The 18,310-nt window shown below is 48.3% G+C and overlaps 1 protein-coding gene across 4 annotated transcripts in view; it reads left to right on the top strand.

Annotated features, from left to right (window-relative positions):
• Positions 1 to 18,310, top strand: part of Hkdc1 (hexokinase domain containing 1) — a 47,678-nt gene that overhangs the window by 7,216 nt on the left and 22,152 nt on the right. For 2 of the 4 annotated variants that reach the window (XM_076835344.1, XM_076835347.1), the window contains exons 3-8: positions 5,896 to 6,044; positions 6,129 to 6,248; positions 10,717 to 10,812; positions 11,891 to 11,990; positions 13,884 to 14,067; positions 17,624 to 17,779. In XM_076835344.1, the coding sequence (XP_076691459.1) occupies positions 5,896 to 6,044; positions 6,129 to 6,248; positions 10,717 to 10,812; positions 11,891 to 11,990; positions 13,884 to 14,067; positions 17,624 to 17,779 (805 nt within the window). The remainder of the gene's footprint in view (positions 1 to 5,895; positions 6,045 to 6,128; positions 6,249 to 10,716; positions 10,813 to 11,890; positions 11,991 to 13,883; positions 14,068 to 17,623; positions 17,780 to 18,310) is intronic. The other 2 variants (XM_076835345.1, XM_076835346.1) reach the window with 2 other exon arrangements.

Below are 18,310 nucleotides of genomic sequence, written 5' to 3' on the forward strand. Positions count from 1 at the left end.
TCGGAGCATCTAATGCACTGTGGGCCTGACACAGGAGTTGAAAGAACAATAAATGGCATCCATTCCTAGGTGCCTAGATTCTAGGCTAGAGAAATAATGAAAGGAAGCATGTTGCAATGGAAAGAGAATTCAATGACAATTCAAGAAAATTAGATTGTAGGCCCAGCTCTGTCACTCCTTGGTGACTTTGGGCAACTGATGAGCCTTGGTTTCTCCATCTGTAGAAGAGAGCATTGGCCTAGGTATTGGTTTCTATTGCTGTGTTTTATTTTGATCTCATTTAGTTGCTGAGGGCCTTGCTGTTGCTGAGGCTGGCTTTGAACTCGCCTTTGTAGGGGTGAGCGGGAGCAGGCTGGCTGGCCCAGGGGTCTGCATTAGGACTAGGCTCCATATTTGCCTGGGCATAAGATTTAGATTCACCCCGGGCAATTCCTAAACAATTCCTAAGAGACCAGATTCCCAGGTCTCTCCCTGGAGGTCTAGTAAAATTTAGTGGATTCACACGACACAAATGTACGCTCTTACAGTCTGGCGGTGAGAACTCTGAAATGGTTCTCGTTGGGCTAAAATCAAAGGGTTGGCAGGGCTGCCTTCCCTCTGGAGGCTCCGGGGAGCACATCTCCCTGCCTTTTCCAGCTTCTGGGAGCCACCGCATTCCTTGCCTTATACTCCCTTTTGTCTTCAAAGCCAGCAATGTCGCATCATCAAATCTTTCTCTGGAAGCTGGGTGTGGTGGCTCATGCCTGTGATTCCAGCAACTTGAGAGGCTGAGACAGGAGGATAGTGAGTTCAAAGCCAGCCTCAGAAACTCAGCAAGGACCTCAGCAATTTAGCAAGATCCTGTCTCTAAATAAAAATAAAAAAGGACTGGATTGTGCCTTGGTACAAAAAACAGTACAAACACATGCCTGTGATTCCTGCAATTGGGAGGCAGAGGCAGGAAGAGTTCGAGTTCAAAGCCAGCCTCAGCAAAAAGTGAGGCGCTAAGCAACTTGGTGAGACCCTGTCTCTAAATAAAATATAAAATAGGACTGGGGATGTGGTTCGGTAGTCACGTGCCCTGAGTTCAATCCCCTGTACCAAAGGGGAAAAAAAAAACAAATCTTTCCCTATCTCTGACCCTCTGCCTCCCTCTTCCACATTTAGAGACCCTCTGATTACATTAGGCCCATTCAGATTATCCAAGATCATCTCTCGGGCTCAAGGTCAACCCATGATCAATTTTGATTCTATTTAGTTCCCCTTTGCCATTTGCTCTAACATAATCAGGGATTGGGACATGAGGGGATGGGGGCATTATTTTGACCACCACAGTCTAGGGCTCTCTAGATGGGATATGGGAGTTCCTACCTGACCGCTCCATTCTTAGCAAAGCCAGAAGAGAGAAAAGAACTGGTAACCGCTGAGCATCTACTGCGGTCACGAAACCTAGGAACTCACTCCCGTGCTCCGCATAGAACCCTATGGAGAAGCTGCAGGTCGGATGGGAGCACTGAGGAGCGAGGCCCCCCACCCCCATTTTCAAGGCCCCAGTGCTCAGAGCCTTAGGGCCCCGGAAGGAGCAGGGGCTGAAGCTTGGGGAGTTCTCAGGGGGCCTTTGATTTGATGAGTTGAATTCTGGGTCACTCCGGGGCCATGCTTGGGTCAAAGTAGCTGGGCTCTGTTGGTTGAGAGGCCCGGCCTCCTCGCTGGCAGAGGTGTGATTGTGATGGGCAGAACACCCCCCTTGAGGAACAGGAGCTTTGGAGGGAGACAACCGTACTTTGAAATCTCAGCCCCACCTCTGGCAGTACTCGATGAGAGTGTGAAGGGGCCTCTGGTCCTTGATGGGTCCTTCCGGGCCATTCTGCAGAAGCATCTGAGTCACAGGGTGTGCGTGGGGTTGGTGAGGAGCAAGGGCTAAGTCCTCCCTGCTTCCTGAGCTGTGGCCCCACCTCCAGATACCAAGAAGGTGTGGCCCCAAGAAGCAAAGAGAGTGGCCTTGGATGATCTGGAGATATGGGACTGGCTGCTTCAGATGGTTTGGAAGTGAGATTGATCATGTTCCAGAAACTCCACCTTCCCCAGGTTTTTCACTGTTCACTTAGAACCTCTCACCTCCCACATGGCACCCAGTGGTTCTGTTGCAGAGAGATCCCCGGGCCCAAGTATCTAATGAGCCCTTGCATACCGCAGGACCACTGCGCTCCTGTCCTCATCCGTGCAAGGGGATGGTCAGCGTGCCCGTCCCACAGTGGAACTGTAAATGGAGGGGGCCACAGGAGTTTCCCCCTTCCTCTCCGAAGGCTTGAATCTTTTCATCTGGTGAAATGAAATGACAATAGAAAGATCCACAGGAGAGCTATGTACAAATTTATTAATGTTCACGGACACACAGGAGCCACACATAATGGGAAACTTGAAGAAGAGTAGGGGTGGCTGTTGTGGCTTAAATACTCTCTTCATAAGGGAGAGGGAAGTGGGGGATAAGGCAATCTCAGAGGGGTAGTAAATGATTTTTAGGGCCAAAGCATGAGCCCAGAGAGCAGACAATGGCCTGGGACAAAGTTCTTCCAGGCTCTAGGTACGGTGTTTGGTTTTCGGTCTCCTTGGTGATAAGAGGTAACCTTCCTTGGTTAATGACATCTTGGTAGAGGACTGAAGGCAGACGTGTTCCTTCTCGGCAGATCGGGTCCCAGGGCAGACGAGGGGACTCCAGGGAAGGCCCTTCCTGAATTTGCTGCTCTCCAGTTGCTCCAGAGTGTTGCATTTGGGAGTCTTGTTTTCTGAGCTGACATTAGGATCCAGTGTGGTTATGTGAATGAAGTGCTTTAAAATCTCCCAGATGTTGTCCCCAGTATTCTGTGACTCTTGTGAGCTGATGGTGTCATTTCGTGATTACTGACAAAATCAAATAACCCTCTCCTGATCCCCGGGAGCTCCCATTCAGAAATGTATGCAATTTCCCTCGAGCTCCTTGTCTGCTCGCCTCCATAGCTTCCCCTCTCCTGAGGGTGTCAACCGTCTCCTGAGGCCTTTTAAAAATCTGCCAGGGACCATTCTTAGGACCAACAGCCTTCACAGCCGGGCGGGGGTGGGGGGCTTTTGGGTAGCCCGTCAGCATGGCTGATAGTCCCAGAGGGTTTGTAGTTGTCTGAGAATAAGAATCAGATTCACCTGGAACGATTCCCAAACCCGGTTTTCTTAGCCTCTCCCTCTGGAGATGGAATGTCCAGAATCTCTGCTGCGGGTCACTGTGCGCCTTCAGGAGACACGGCACTGGGGAGTGCAGAGGGAAGGAAGGCACGGACCCTGGCATTGCTTAGGAGAAAGGAACCCCGTCTCTGAGCATCATAAGCCGCCAGCAGATGGTGGAAAAAAATCTGCCCAACTGGGAGGCCCTGAGGCCCCCCGCTGTCCTGGCCCCCCTCCTGGGCAGGGCCTCCCTCCCTCAGGCTCCAGTGAGTTCTTCCTGTGGGGTTAGAGTCACATCACGGGAGGGATCACACCACGTGGTTTCCATGAAACAGCACCTTGAGTCACCAGAGGAGTGACATGTTTGCACAGTGATAACGGCACTCTGTGTGGTGTGGCGGGTGGGGAGAGGAAGACCTCCACACTAGCCAGGTCTCACACTGCCATTTGTGCAGCTCCAGAGCCTCCTCTTTTGCTAAACCCTCGGGCTACCCTGATTGGTGCCAGAGGTTTTCTTTGTTCCCTCAAAATATCAATCAGACCTTGGCATTCCCTTGCTCAAAATCTTTCTGTGAGCCAGGTGCAGTGATGCACACCTGTAGTCCCAGCAGCTCAGGAGGCTGAGGCAGGAGGATCATGAGTTCAAAGCCAGCCCTCAGCAACTCAGTGAGGCCCTAAGCAACTCAGTGAGACCCTGTCTCTAAATAAAATATAAAAAGGGCTGGGGATGGGGCTCAGAGTTGAAGTGTCCCTGGGTTCAATCCTCTGTATCAAAACAACAACAACAACAACAACAACAAAACCAAGCAAACAACAACAACAAAACTTTCTGTGGCTCCTGCTCACCTTCTGGATAAAGCCCTAACTCTCTGGGGTAGGGTGACTTTTCTAGATCCTTCCTGATTTACCCCAGACTACCTTCCAGGCCCATTTCTGCTTCAGAACCACAGGCGCCCATTCCTTTGTTCATGGTCTCTTCGCCCTGGAACACTGCTGTCCCCTGCCTGGCTACCTAACTTGCTCTCGTCCCCACACTCAGCTGTGTCTGCCCCCTCCCAGCTCTGATTTGGGCACCTCTCCCTGCACTTTCCACCATTAGAGTCCCTGTCCTCCTGATAGAAATGGCTTCCTTCTGCACCTGCACTGATAAACCCCCCAAGGCATCTGCAGCCTTTCATCTTTGCATTCCTAGCACCAGGCCTGGGACATGGCACTGACAGGTGCCCCATATATGTTTGCATGTGGATTGTGTGATCTACTGATTTCCACACCAAGGAAACGTCTGGGTGAGCGTCTCCAGCTGCTGCATGAGACGTGCTCATAAGAGATGGATAAGGTTTGCTCCCTGGAGTCCCCAGCCAGGTATCATGGCTTCACCTGGCTCATTTCAGAGCTGATCTGGGAAGATAAATCTCCAGATGTTTCCACAGAAACAAAAGATGAAGCTGGCTGAGTCTATCAATGAGGGTTCTCCACCCTGGTGACCCAGGCGCTTGTTTAGAAGTGCAGAATCTCAACCCACTGGATCACTAGCTGTTTGCTCTGAGCCAGCTGAGGCTCTGCCTCCAGCTCGTTGACTGCCCAGATTGGAGAAACCCACCGGAAAACACGTTGTGTGAGGTCATGACACGAGGGACACAAGATCCTGTGGGAATCCAAGGGCAGGAGTGGTGGTGTACTCAGGCCTCAGGGGAACTGGGCCTTGAATGTATTCTGCCTGTGATTGCTATTTGCAGGTGACCCCGCTGGCTTCCTGCCTGACCTCAAGGGTCAGAAGCACTGACGTTTTGGTTTCTACCATCTACTAGCAACTTCCTCTGTGTTTTATTTCATGCTTTACAAGGAGTGACTCTGGCCAGCTGGCTCCTGAGATCCAGGCAGGTGTGGCAGCCGTCACGTAGTAGGATACAAGGCCTGTGAGTGCTGGGTTTGTGAATTGGAAGTTTCACTGACCTGTGCTGTGGGCATGTATGCCTGGTACTGGAACCTACCCTTCAGGCATGAATAATATGTACAAAGGCTTGTTGTCTAAGGGGTACATGCCTGAGTTTGCATTCCATCTCTGGCTGATGCCAAAGGCACTGGCAGGGATCCTGAGTCGATGTGGTCAGGGCTGCCACACCAGCATGTGCGTCATTTCCACCGTTTTGGTAACGGGCGTCTCTCTTGGACCAGGCTGTGTAGTGTTCCATTTTCTCCTTTCGGAATGGCTCTGGCCTAAAAATTAAGCATCCAGCTGGGCGTGGTGGCACACGCCTATAATCCCAGTGACTTGGGAGGCTGAGGCAAGAGGAGTGCAAGTTTGAGGCCAGCCTCAGCAACTTAGTGAGGCCCTCGGCATCATAGCAAGACCCTGTCTCAAAATGAAAAATAGAAAGGGCTGGGGATGTGGCTCAATGGTTGAGCACCCCTGGGTTCAATCCCTGGTACCAAAAAACAAGGGTTCACATGTGTCTTCTCCAAATGAACATCCTCATTTCCTGCAGCTTGACTGAGTGGGGTGAACTCAGGCTGCAGAGTCAGTCATACCTGGGCTCACACCCCACCTCTGTCCCCTGCTGCAGTGGCTCAGAGACATGCCACACTCCTTAAGCACCCCCAAGTGAGCATGCTGATACTCGCCCAGGGGGTGGTCGTGAGCACTGATGGCATTTCTCCCAACACTGAGCTCACCATAGCGCAGACCTCAGGGAACAGTGCCTGTCTTTTGTTTCTTAATAGAAAATGGGGAATTCCTTTCCCTGGATCTTGGAGGATCCAAGTTTCGAGTCTTGAAGGTGCAAGTCTCTGAGGAAGGGAAGCGAAATGTCCAGATGGAGAGTCAGTTCTACCCAATGCCCAATGAAATCATCCGGGGAAATGGCTCGGAGGTACGGGGCAGGCGGGGAAGTCCTTGTCACCAGGGGTGAGAAACTGTGCCTTGGGCCCATGTCCTGTGCGTCTTCTTTCTGCAGCTGTTTGACTACGTGGCTGACTGCCTGGCAGATTTCATGAAGACCAAAGACTTGCAGCATAAGAAACTGCCCCTTGGCTTTACTTTTTCTTTTCCCTGCAGACAGACTAAGTTGGAAGAGGTAAGCCTACGGGGTTGGAGAAGGTGCACTTGCGCAGGAGCCCGGCTGGGCACAGTGGGGACAGCAGGAGCTTTCTGGATTGTCTTTTCCTCCACTGTTTGCTAGTGATGAGATGGCAGAGACCTGGTTAACACCGTGGCCTTGACTCTGCTCTTAACACGAGCAAAGCACAAAGGAGGGAGTGGAATGGTTTCCAGTGGTTCTCAAAACTTGGGATGCAGTTTAAGCCCCTGGGGGGCTTGGGACCCAGGTTGCTGGGCTCCACAGAATCACTGGGTCTGCAGCCAGGCCCTAAATTTGCATGTCTAACAGGTAATAGGAGTCGAGGTTTGAGGACCAGAGTTAGGACCATTGACACCGCAGCTACCTAGCATTAGAGTGGGAAGCCTCGGGCATCTCTGTGAAAATAAGTTAAGGGCCTTGCAGAAGAACAATAAGCTTTCTGGGGGCCCAGGGGTTACTGTCAAGAGTGAAGTCTCTCCAGGCCACTCCTGTTTGGGGGGTGGTGGCCTCTAAACCTCCTACTGCACACTCTGGCTATGACACCCAGTGGTTTATCATAAGTGGCTTGGGCCACTTACTGCTTGGTGCTGGTAATAGAGCTTCCATATCCCCCAGACCTGGCCTTGAATCACGGTGTCTCCTTGAACAAGTTACTTAACTTCCGAGCCTTTTGTTTGTTCATTCATAAAACAAGGGTGATAATATTTACTTGCTGGTTAAAGGGAAGCTTGACAGATTATTTGTAAAGAGCTTAACGTGGTGCATAACCATAGTCACTGGGTCCCGAAGACTGTCTCTGTGCTTTTGTACCTCATTCCAAAGTCAACAGGTGTCTCTGGAGGGCAGGTGCTGTTTGTCTGATTCTCTACCCCCCCCACCTCCACCTTAACAGGTGTTTGATAATGATCTTACAATTCAAAGGTGCCATCAATCATTTGATTCCATTGAGTAGGAATTTGCCATCCTCTCCGCAGCACAGCAAGGCTGAGGTTTTCTTTCTTTCTTTCATAAATAAAAGGATTGGGGGAAAATAACAGAAAGAAGGTTTCGGAGAATGTTTAGATGAGACGATGATGAACTTGGCTCTGAGCTTCACTGTCATTGCTGTGTGGAAGAGCAGAGGCGGGCAGTTGGGAATCAGGTGTTCAAGTCAATCCGAGATGCAGGCGGAGGAGGAAGGGTGCAGGCTGCTGGTCAAAGATTGATCACCGGTCCCCTGGGGCCCCAGGAAGCAGGGAGAGTTTCTCAGGCTTTGTGGGGGTCAGTGTAGCCTCAGGATGTGTGATTAAGGGAGCTTCTTTGAGAAACTGAAAGTGATTAAAGAAGATAAGGGCTTGAGAATTAAAAAGCATCTTCTTGGTTTGGGGGGTTTGTTTGTTTAATTTTTTTGGTGCTGGAGACTGAACCCAGGGCTTCTCTCACTCTAAGCATTTGCTCTGCCACTGAGCTACAGCCTTGATTTTGTGTGTATCTGAGTATGTTTGGGGTAGGTACTGGGAATTGAACCCAAGGGCGCTCTACCACTGAGCTACACCACAAACTTTGTTTTGTTTTGTTTTGTTTTTGAGATATAGTCTTGCTAAGTTGCTAAGGGTCTTGCTAAATTGCTAGACTTTAAACTTGCATACTCCTGCCTCAGCCTCCTGAGTACCTGGGGTTACAGGCATGTGCCGCTGTGCCCAGCAATCATTGTTTTCTTTCTTTTTTTAAATTTTTTTTAAAATGAGAGAGCAGAAAAGCCAAGCTAAAGATAACTTTTTCTGTGTGTTCTCATGGTAAAATGGTCATACTTTTTTTTAAGATTTAAAAAAAATGAGGGTTGCTGGGCATAGCGGTATACACCTGTAAGCCCAGAGGCTTGGGATTCTGAGGCAGGAAGATTGAGAGCTCAAAGCCAACCTCTGTAACTTAGTGAGACCCCAAGCAACTCAGTGAGACTCTGTCTCTAAATGTGGTTGAGTGCCCCTGAGTTCAATTCCTGGTACCAAAAGAAAAAAAAAAAAAAAAAAAGAGGTAGACATCAAAAGGCTTAAAGAAGAAAACAGAAATCACCTCCAATCCCAGTATTCAGAAATATCTGTTTCTAGAACTGTAGGATTTCGCATCCAGTCACATCTACATTAAATACTGATGTTATGCTGTAAATATTTTTAAAATAAGTAGTTGTATGTTATTACTTATTTTTACACAACTTAACTTTATACCACAAGCCTTTATCCCTCAGTTTCCCATACACTTTTTCCCTAACAGATCCCACATTGTCCTAGTACCCTTTGCGGGGAGAAACCACTCTACCCCTCACTCTCTCTGATGAACCTGGATGTTGTTGCAAAAGCCTAGGAAAACAGAGGTTAGAGAGAGCAACCGCGGGGTGGCGCTGTGGTGCAGCATAGAAACCTGGCGGCTGACGGAGCTCTGGGTGTCACTCACTGTGAGGACTAGAGCAGTTCCCTGTCTCTAAATAGCAGTTTCTTTTTCCTTTTTCTTTTCTCCTCCTCCCCCTCCTCCCCCTCCTCCTCCTGCTTCCTCAACACTCCCCCTCCCCCTAAATCCCCCTTTCCTCCCCTCCCCCCCTCTCCTGCTCCTTCTTTTTTACTGGGTACTGAACCCAGGTGTGTTTAACCTCTGAGTCACATCCCCAGCCCCGCCCTTTTTCCCCCAGCCCTCCTTTTGTATTTTATTTAGAATCAGGATCTCGCTAAATTGCCCAGGCTGGCTTTGAACTTAGGATCCTCCTGCCTCAGTCTCCCCAGCCGCTGGGATTATAGGCGTGTGACATAGCACCCCGCCTAAATCACAGTTTCTTAATCCATAAACTGAGGGGATAGGAAGAGGTGTGGTTGGGAGTTTGTGAGCTTAGTCACTCTTGACTGGGGGGACTTGGGAGATTCTTTCCACCTCCAGGTTCTCTTCTAGTCTGAAAAAATTCTATGATTATTTGTGATTTTAGACACAAAACTCCTGGGAAACATTATTTGTAAAGAAATGATTGATAAAAATCCCAGCAACTGGAGAAGCTGAGGCAGGAGGATTGAAATTTGAAGGCCAGCCTGGGCAACCTTGTGAGACTAGTTTCAAAATAAAATCGAAAGGGCTGGAGATGCAGCTCAATACTAAAGTGCCCCTGGGTTCAATACCCAGTCCAAAAAAAAAAAAAAAAGATTACAACTTGAGAACCATTTTTCCAAGTGGAATTAAGTTTTTGAGGGAGACCTACAAAGTAACACCATCTAATTCTTGTTTTGGGGACCTGTAAATCATACAATCAGCACATACAACATGTAGCTACTGTACGCCAGATATTTTCATCAGAGCATGTCTATGAGAGAGAGAGAGAGAGAGAGAGAGAGAGAGAGAGAGAGGGAGAGAGAGAGAGAGAGAAGTGGTATTTCTTCACCTCCTCCATGGGAAAGAGATATTCCAATTATACAGTTGAATAAATGGAATCCAAGTGTTCTGACTTTTTTTTTTTTTTGGTACCAGGGATTGAACTCAGGGGCACTTAATCACTGAGCCACATCCTCAGCCCTTTTTTTTTGTATTTTATTTAGCGATAGGGTCTCACTTGCTAAGTTGCTGAGGCTGGCTTTGAACTCTCCATTCTCCTGCCTCAGCCTCCTGAGCCACTGGGATTACAGGCGTGCCCCACCACGCCCAGTTGTTCTAACTCTTCTGCAATTGCTTTGTTACTATATATCAAGTTTCAGTCTACCCAAAGGAGAGGAATAAATACTAAAAAAGTCCTCTGAAGTTTTATTAGAAGAATCTGTCTTCAATAGCCAAGCTATGGACTCAACTGCAATGTCCACCAACAGATAAAGGGATAAAGTGTGTCCCGTGTGCACAATACAATACCGTTCAGCCAAGAAAGGATGAAATCCTGCAACGTACAGCAAAGTGGATGAAGCTGAAGGATGTTCAGTGAAATAAGCCAGGCACAGAAGGACAAATACCACACGATCTCACTCATTTTTTGGAATCTGCAAAAGTTGATCTTGTGGAAGTAGGAAGTAGGATGGTGGTTTCCATCGGCTGGGAAGGGTTAAAAGGAGGGAAGGCTGAGGAGAGAAGGGCCAGTGGGTACAAATTCCCAGCCAAATAGGAGAAATAAATTCTGTTGTTCTATTGTACATACTATTGCACAGTAGGGCAACTATAGTGGATGAAATTATATTATACATTTCAAAAGGACTACAAGACTGAATATTGTAACCACAAGGAAGTACTAAATGTTTGAGGTGATGGATTCGCTGATTTTCCTGATTGATCATTACACATTAGATACGTGCATTCAAACATCACACTGTACCCCATAATCTGAATAGTTTTTATGCGTCAATTGGAAACAGAATGAGAGAAAATATTGGGGGTGCTGCAGCCTAGAGAAGAGAAGCCCGTGGTGGGTGTTCTGTGCGCTTGATGTTTCTGCTGCTCCGTTTGGACTGGATCTGATGTCTCCCCACAGGGTGTCCTGCTTTCATGGACCAAGAAGTTCAAGGCACGGGGCGTTCAGGACACGGACGTAGTGAGCCGCCTGACCAGAGCCATGAAAAAACACAAGGTGAGGTATTGACTTTGGCATGAGGACCTCTGCCAGTCCCAGCCCCTTTCTCTTGGGGGTCTTGTACTGTGCCTGCCCGGAAGGAGAATCAGAGAAGGAACTTCTTCAGGGACATCCCACTGTAGCACAGACGTGGCCATTTTGGATCAACCCACTGGGACCCTTTGTATGTGGGGTGGCTCCCATCACTGTTGAAAGGTAGCCCAGCACCTCCCTGCACTTCCCTGAGTCCCCCACTGGCCGCAGCCCTTCAGGGGGACTTAGTTAAGCCCGGGCTGTGCATATCCACCCTCCTGTCTCAGGCTCCGCAGATGGCTTGCTCCTTGATGAGCTGGAAAGTGCAGCACAAATAAATCCCAACTTCATGTTACCCCGAAGGAAAGAGCACACACATGTGTGGGTCTCTGTGTGTGTGTGTGTGTGTGTGTGTGTGTGTGTGTGTATTTTTGCTGTGCCCGGGATTGCACCAGGGGCCTCTCCAGTGCTGAGTGCTCTGCCATGGAGCTACGTCCCCAGAGCAGAGGGCTGCTGTGCTGTGCAGCCTTCTGGTATTTTTTCTCTTTAAGGCTGGGCTTCTATTCCTTGGTAGCCTTCATTTTTCTCTTAACATTATCAGTTTATTTAAAAATGTTCCTCCAACCCTGGGGAACCCTGTGCAATGACCCAAGTTGACTTGGCAGAACAGGAAACCACGGCATGACCCCTGGAGGGGGGGCTTGCTGGGGACCAGGTTCCTGTGGCGAGACTTTGGCTTTCTTCCCTAGAGACACCGTTGCGCCCAGGATAGGTGTGTTTCCTCTGTGCGCTCTCAGGCTTCCTCGCACAAGGGTGTGGGGAACAACCCTCCTGATACGGGCTGTCTCCGTAGTCCCTCTGCACAAAGGCCTTCACCCTCAGAGGAGGAGCACAGGTCCCCTCTCCCTCTCCCTCTCCCAGACCCTGACCTTCACACACCCCACTTCTCCCCGCAGGCCCAGCAGGCGGAATCTAGTGGATCAACTAACTGCTTTCCTAGGGAAGGGGAAGGGTCCTACCTCCTTCCCACCCACTGATGCTCTCGGGGCCTTGTGTTCAACAGGACCTGGATGTGGATATCCTGGCCTTGGTCAATGACACCGTGGGGACCATGATGACCTGTGCCTATGATGACCCCTACTGTGAAGTCGGTGTGATCATTGGTAACTCATTTGAACTTATTTTTCGGAGGTGGGAGAAAGGGGCTTGTTTGGAGCTTAGTTTCAGCAAAACCTGAGTAAATGATGGGGGGCTGACCCTGTCCATTTAGGAGAAGCGACTTAAGGAGATGGGAAATTGATTCATTCATTCACAAGTGCTTCCTGCAGGCTGTGGTGTGTGGGCCCTGGGCTCGCAGCCGTGGGCTCCTGGGCTCTTCTGGAGTTTGCAGGGGGGAGGTGGGGAGGGTCAGGGAGACTGACACTCGCAAGATAATTTCTGGTGGTGGTGAGCATGGTGAAGAAATTCACACAGGCTGCCATGGCAGAGTGAGGGGTGAGGAGGAGAGGAGGACGAGAGGGCAGGGTGGAGGTGGAGGGAGAGGTGTCCCTGCAGAGAGGAGCCTCTAACCTCAGAGATGAGTCCAGGCTGCTCAAGGAACCTCAGAGGCTGAGGGTGGCTGCATCAAGTAGGAGAAGGCTGGTGGGGGAGGGAGGGGAGGAGGGGGAAAGGCCACCAGCTTTTGCCCAAGGGGGATGAGAAGCCCTGAAGGACTTCGGGTGGGGGTTGGATTAATGGATAAGTGTTTTAAAAAGCTTCCCTTGGCTGCTGCGTGGAGAATCAATTCCTGGGGACAAGGGTGATCAATCAAGAGGCTGTGCTGTCAGGGGAGGTGCAGGGGACATTAGGAGCCCCAGAGATGTCCAGCAGGTGGGAGGGGCTCTGCAGGAGGGCCCATGAGAAGGCAGGAGGGACTGGTCTCTAGGTTGTTCTTGAATAGCCACTTCTCCCCTTCCCATCTCTCCACCACGACTGGGAGAGTTTTCTGAATTGATGTGTCTTAATCTCCAAAAGCACCTCCTCAGCCCGACTGTCTGGAAGGGCAGGGTCTTTAAACCTGAGCAGCTTCCTGTGCCTTTCCATTTCCAGGAGCCCCACACCTCAGAATGGGGTGGCCTCCACCCATGACATCCAGCTGCTGAGTTGCTTAGGGCCTTGCTTTTGCTGAGGCTGGCTTTGAACTCGTGATCCTCCTGCCTCAGCCTCCCAAGCCGCTGGGATTACAGGTGTGCGCCACTGCACCTGGCCAAGTTCTGCTTTCTTACATTTCCCATTTTTTCATGTTGGCATTTCAAATACTCAGTCCAGCATGTCAGAGAAATAGAAAAAAAATATTTTAAAGACATCTAAAGCAGCTTGTCTGAGGCATATCAATTCTCATGCTACAGGTGTGCAGTTCAGTGGCTTTTCGTAAACTCACAGAGCTTCATCAATGTCCTTTGTAATTTTAGAACATTTCCATCAACCTAAAAGACTCCAAAAAGACTCTCCTTGCAGGGTTCCCCAATACTGAAGTATTTGAGGGATTTTCCTGTAGTGATCTTGTATTTGGATATGAATCGTTACTTTCTTAGGTGCTAGTTAATCACTGTCACAGATAAGATAGCGCATATGCTAGAGCCACTTATAGCAGGGGGTAAGTAGAGTATTTTTAGTGTCAAATAAAAAGGAATGTCAGTAGCTCACAGAGCAGCTTGCTCTGGGTTGGGTGAGTGGGCTTCCCCCCCAATATTTACAAGATTAGCTTAACTCAGCCTTCTCTTCTAAGTGCGCTTTGTCAGCTTTCATGCATATTCATGAGGGACGGCTTCATAATTGACTCCATTCATAACCGCCATCCATTAACACACTGAGAAGCACGGGCTCGGCATGTCAGCTCTATTCCGCATGAGCTTGAGGCTTGCCAAAGCTGCTCTCCTCTGCCAGCACCAGCCCTGGGGAGTGGATCAAAAGCACTTTGTGTGCATTCTTCAGGACTCCAGGCAGTTGGGTTCTCCATGTCCTGCCCAGCCGGGCGCCCTTTCCTCTTTGCCTATTCTCTCTGATCCCTTTTCCAGGAACTGGCACCAACGCATGTTACATGGAGGACATGAGCAACATTGACCTTGTGGAAGGCGACGAGGGGAGGATGTGCATCAACACAGAGTGGGGGGCCTTCGGGGATGATGGGGCCTTGGAGGACATCCGCACCGAGTTTGACAGGGAGCTGGACCTTGGCTCACTCAACCCGGGGAGACAACTGTGAGTGCCCACTTGCTCTGATCTGGGTGTCGGCACCAGGCACTGCCTGATCCCTGGGGCCTTGTGCCTGGGAGGCTCTCCACGTGTGACCAGTCATCTGTCACAATGAGTTTATAAGGCAAGGCTTGTATTTCAGTTTTATTTGGCAGATGAACAGATGGAAGCCAAGGAAGTGGTCTGGCTGTCTCCTAGGTCATATCCTTAGCTCTAGTTCCCCCCGTATTTCTGGAGTAGGATGTGCATCAAGGCATTGGAGATGAGGCCGTGAACCAAACCACAGGTCTGGCCCTCTTGGAGCACATAGGCAAGCAGCCACAGAAGGAACCAGGCATGCCAGGTGCGGTGGCTCACACCTGTAATCCCAGAGGCTCCAGAGGCTGAGGCAGGAGTATTGTGAGTTCAAAGCCAGCCTCAGCAACTTAGTGAGGCCCCAAGCAACTCAGTGAGACCCTGTCTGTAAATAAAGTACAGAAAAGGGCCTGGCCGGGCCTTCCTTCTGTGTCTGCTGTCCACCCCCTTCCCAGCCTCATCCCATACTTGTCTCTATACTTAGGTGTCTGCCGCAGCTCTTCATCTACACGCTGAGCTCCCTGAAGGCAGCTTACACGATTGACCTTCCTTTCCTTTCTACACACTGAGTCTTACACATTATTGAACTTCATTGAGAGTTTGTTAAGTGAAAGAATGTTTAAATTAAGAAAAAAACCATATATATATATATGAAATATATATATTTTCATTCCCCTAGTACCATACGTATATATGGTACTAGGGGAATGAACCCAGGCCGTTTAACCACTGAGCCACATTCCTAGCCTTTTTAAAAAATTTTATTTTGAGACAAAACCTTGCTAAGTTCCTTAGGGCCTCGCTAAATTGCTGAGGCTGGCTTTGAACTTATGATTCTCACCCTCCCAAGTTGCTGGGATTAGAGGTGTGTGCGGCACCCCATAAAAATTAATTTTGAATAACAGAAAAGTTGTGAAAGTAGTACAACGTTTCCTCATACCCATTCACTCAAATTCCCCAAATAGTAATATTCTATCTCTCTGTATATATATATATATGTCTGTGCTTATAGCACACATAAAATACACTTACATATGTATGTATAAGATTATTTTTTCTGAGCCGGGTGCAGTGGCACATGCCTATAATTGCAGCAACTTGGGAAGCTGAAGCAAGAGGATTACAAGTTTGAGGCCAACCTCAGCTATATATACACACACACACACACACACACACACACACACACACTTATATATACATATATACATACATATATATACATTTTTGGTACTGGTGGTTGAATTCATGGTCTAGCAAAGCTATCACTCTGCCACTGAGCTACATTCCCCACTTTTAAAATATTTTTTAAATTAATTTTTTTATCCTCACTCTTTTTAAAAAATTTTCTTAGTTGTGGATGGACATAATGCATTTATTTTACTTATTTTTATGTGGTGCTGAGGATCAAACCCAGTGCCTCACACATGCTCGGCAAGCGCTCCACCACTGAGCTACAGCCCCAGCTTATCCCCACCCTTTTTATTTTTTATTTTGAAAGTAGCTGAGATTACGGTCATGCACCACCGTGCCTGGCCCCCACCAATGTCCTTTTTTTTTTTTTTTTCTGAGATTTGTAGTTATACATAGTAGTTGGGCTCATTCTGACCAACAAACACAAAGAAATCGATTTCAGTTCATGATCCTCCCTTTCCATCCCATCCTCCCTCCCCTCTCCCATGCTCTTTCTACTCTACTTACTTTTGCCCTGTCTATTCACCAATGTCTTTTTTAAATATATTATTTAGTTGTAGATAGACACAATACCTTTATTTTATTTATTTTTAAATATTTATTTTTTAGTTTTAGGTGGACACAATACCTTTATTTTACATTTCTGTGGCTCTACCACTGAGCCACAACCCCAGCCCTTATTATTTATTTTTAATATTTGTTTAGTTGTAGATGGACACAATATCTTTATTTATTTATTTTTATGTGGTGCTGAGGGTCGAACCCAGTTCACACGTGCGAGGCCGGTGCTCTACCACTGAGCTGTAGCCACAGCCCTTTTTTAAATGAGTTTCAGTTTCTTCCTATCATTGTTTATTTTGATGCTCCAAGTTTTTTTCTTCAGATTTAGCCAAAGGAAGTCCCTTCAAGCTGACTCCTGCGTCCTCATGACATGTTTTCATTGCTCTTAAGTAGCTTGTCCTTTAGCGCAGAGAACATGTCCCAGGTTCATTTCCCACTTTCCCAGCCCCAGACGCCTTGGTGAATGAATATTTAGGCACTTCCTAGAAATCATTCAAACACTGGAAATGCAAACCCTCACAGCACATTCCTGTCTTGGCTGTACCTACACCCAGCATACCCCAGCTTCCCTGGGGACCCCAAGCAGTCATGTTCCAAGGAAGTGGTGCCCATTTTTTTTTTTTTTTTTTTTTTTACTTTTTTCATTTTTATCCGTTTCCATCACTTAAGATAAATTCCATTCTCTTGATTCCTACCTGAATTTCATTTGATTGTCTTCTGTTTCTTCAATGTTCTAAGATTTTTAAAAAGTGAAATATGTAAGGTAGATTATGAAATAGATTGTTCTTGACTTTGTGTCATATCATGTTTGGAAAATGAAACTTGTAGTTCACCTGGTGGGGGGCTGAGGATTAGCAGCTGTCTGGTGTGCAGACTCAGAGGTACAGGTAACCTTCCAGATATTGCATCCACCTTATGGTGGATCCTCTGTCTCACAGACAGCAGTATAACAAATACCTGAGACAATTTACTTACGAGGAGCAAAGTTTATTTTGGCTTGCAGTTTGGGAGATTCCAGTCCATGACTGGTTGGTCCCTCTGCTTTTGGGCCCCCAGTGGGCCAGCACATCATGGTGGGAGCATGTGGCAGAGGAGGCCCATTCCCCTCCTGGATGGGGTGAGAAAGAGAGAGGAAGAGGAAGGGACTAGAATCCCAACATCCCTTCCAAGGACACTCTCCAAGTGACTGGACAACCACCCACAAGGTCCCATTTCTTAAAATCCCACGACTTCCCAACAGCATTACACAGATTGAGCACCAAGCTTATCACACATGAGCCTTTGCAGGACACTCTAGGTCCAAATGACAGCAGCATCTTTCTCTCTTGGATAGAAGCTCAATGGAAGCACCTGAAATGTGATTTGTCGTGCAATGGTTATGTGATTCCTAGGAGAGTATCTGAAGCCTATGATGCTGAGTTTCCTTATGCCCAAAGTAAGCATGGCACCCCCACAGCCAGGGTGATTTGAGATAAAGATTCTTGGAGTCCAGCATTTTGTGAACAGGTAGGAATCTTAGATCTTCTCCAACTTAAGCCCTTTCTTTGATGAAGAGTGTCGAGGAGAGGATGGTGCTCTTCTGCCAACGGCATGTTGCACTCGGGCTGGGCTGAAGCCTCCTGATCCACAGAGCTCTTACCCTGCTCTTGACCTTGAGCCATGGCTCCTGGTCTTTGGGATATGATGCTGCATAACCAAAGATGTGGCTTCCACTGATGTGTTCACCAAATTGCAGGTTTGAGAAGATGATCAGTGGCTTGTACCTGGGGGAGCTCGTCAGGCTCATCTTGCTGAAGATGGCTAAGGCTGGCCTCCTGTTTGGTGGTGTGAAATCCTCTGCTCTCCACACTAAGGGCAAGATCGAAACACAGCATGTGGCTGCCATGGAGAAGTAAGTCACTGTGTCCCTCCCACCTTGCCTCTGTGGGAGGTGGATGGCCAGGGGAGCTGCCTGTGGATTTGGTGATTTGAGTGCTTACAATCAGATCCCTTCAATGGGCTGCTGGAGGAGGTGGCTGGCTGTAGTCAACTCAGTGTCCTGTTCCTCGGGCTGAGAATCCCTGGCATTGCCATGGGCTTTGTAATCAGTTTCGATTCAGCAGACTGGCACTTACCCAGAGTCTGGGACTGTGCAGATTTGGGCTACATAGCACAGTGTGGTTAAAAGTATGGGCCACAATCTAATTACCTGAGTTCAAATCTTGGCTCTAGCACTTATTATTGTGCAACCAAGGACAAGCTACCCTTGTTGTGACTCACCCTTCTCATCTGTACAATTTGGTAGTGACAGTACTTTTCCTTAGTATTTTTGTGGAGATTAAATGTGTTAATACATATAAAATCCTCAGACAAGTACCTGGCATAGAGTAAGTGCTCAATAAATAGTAGCTGCCCTTATCAATGTTGATATTGTCATTCCTCT

This window comes from Callospermophilus lateralis, chromosome 15 (assembly GCF_048772815.1).
Source record: "Callospermophilus lateralis isolate mCalLat2 chromosome 15, mCalLat2.hap1, whole genome shotgun sequence".
Taxonomy (NCBI): Eukaryota; Metazoa; Chordata; class Mammalia; order Rodentia; family Sciuridae; genus Callospermophilus; species Callospermophilus lateralis.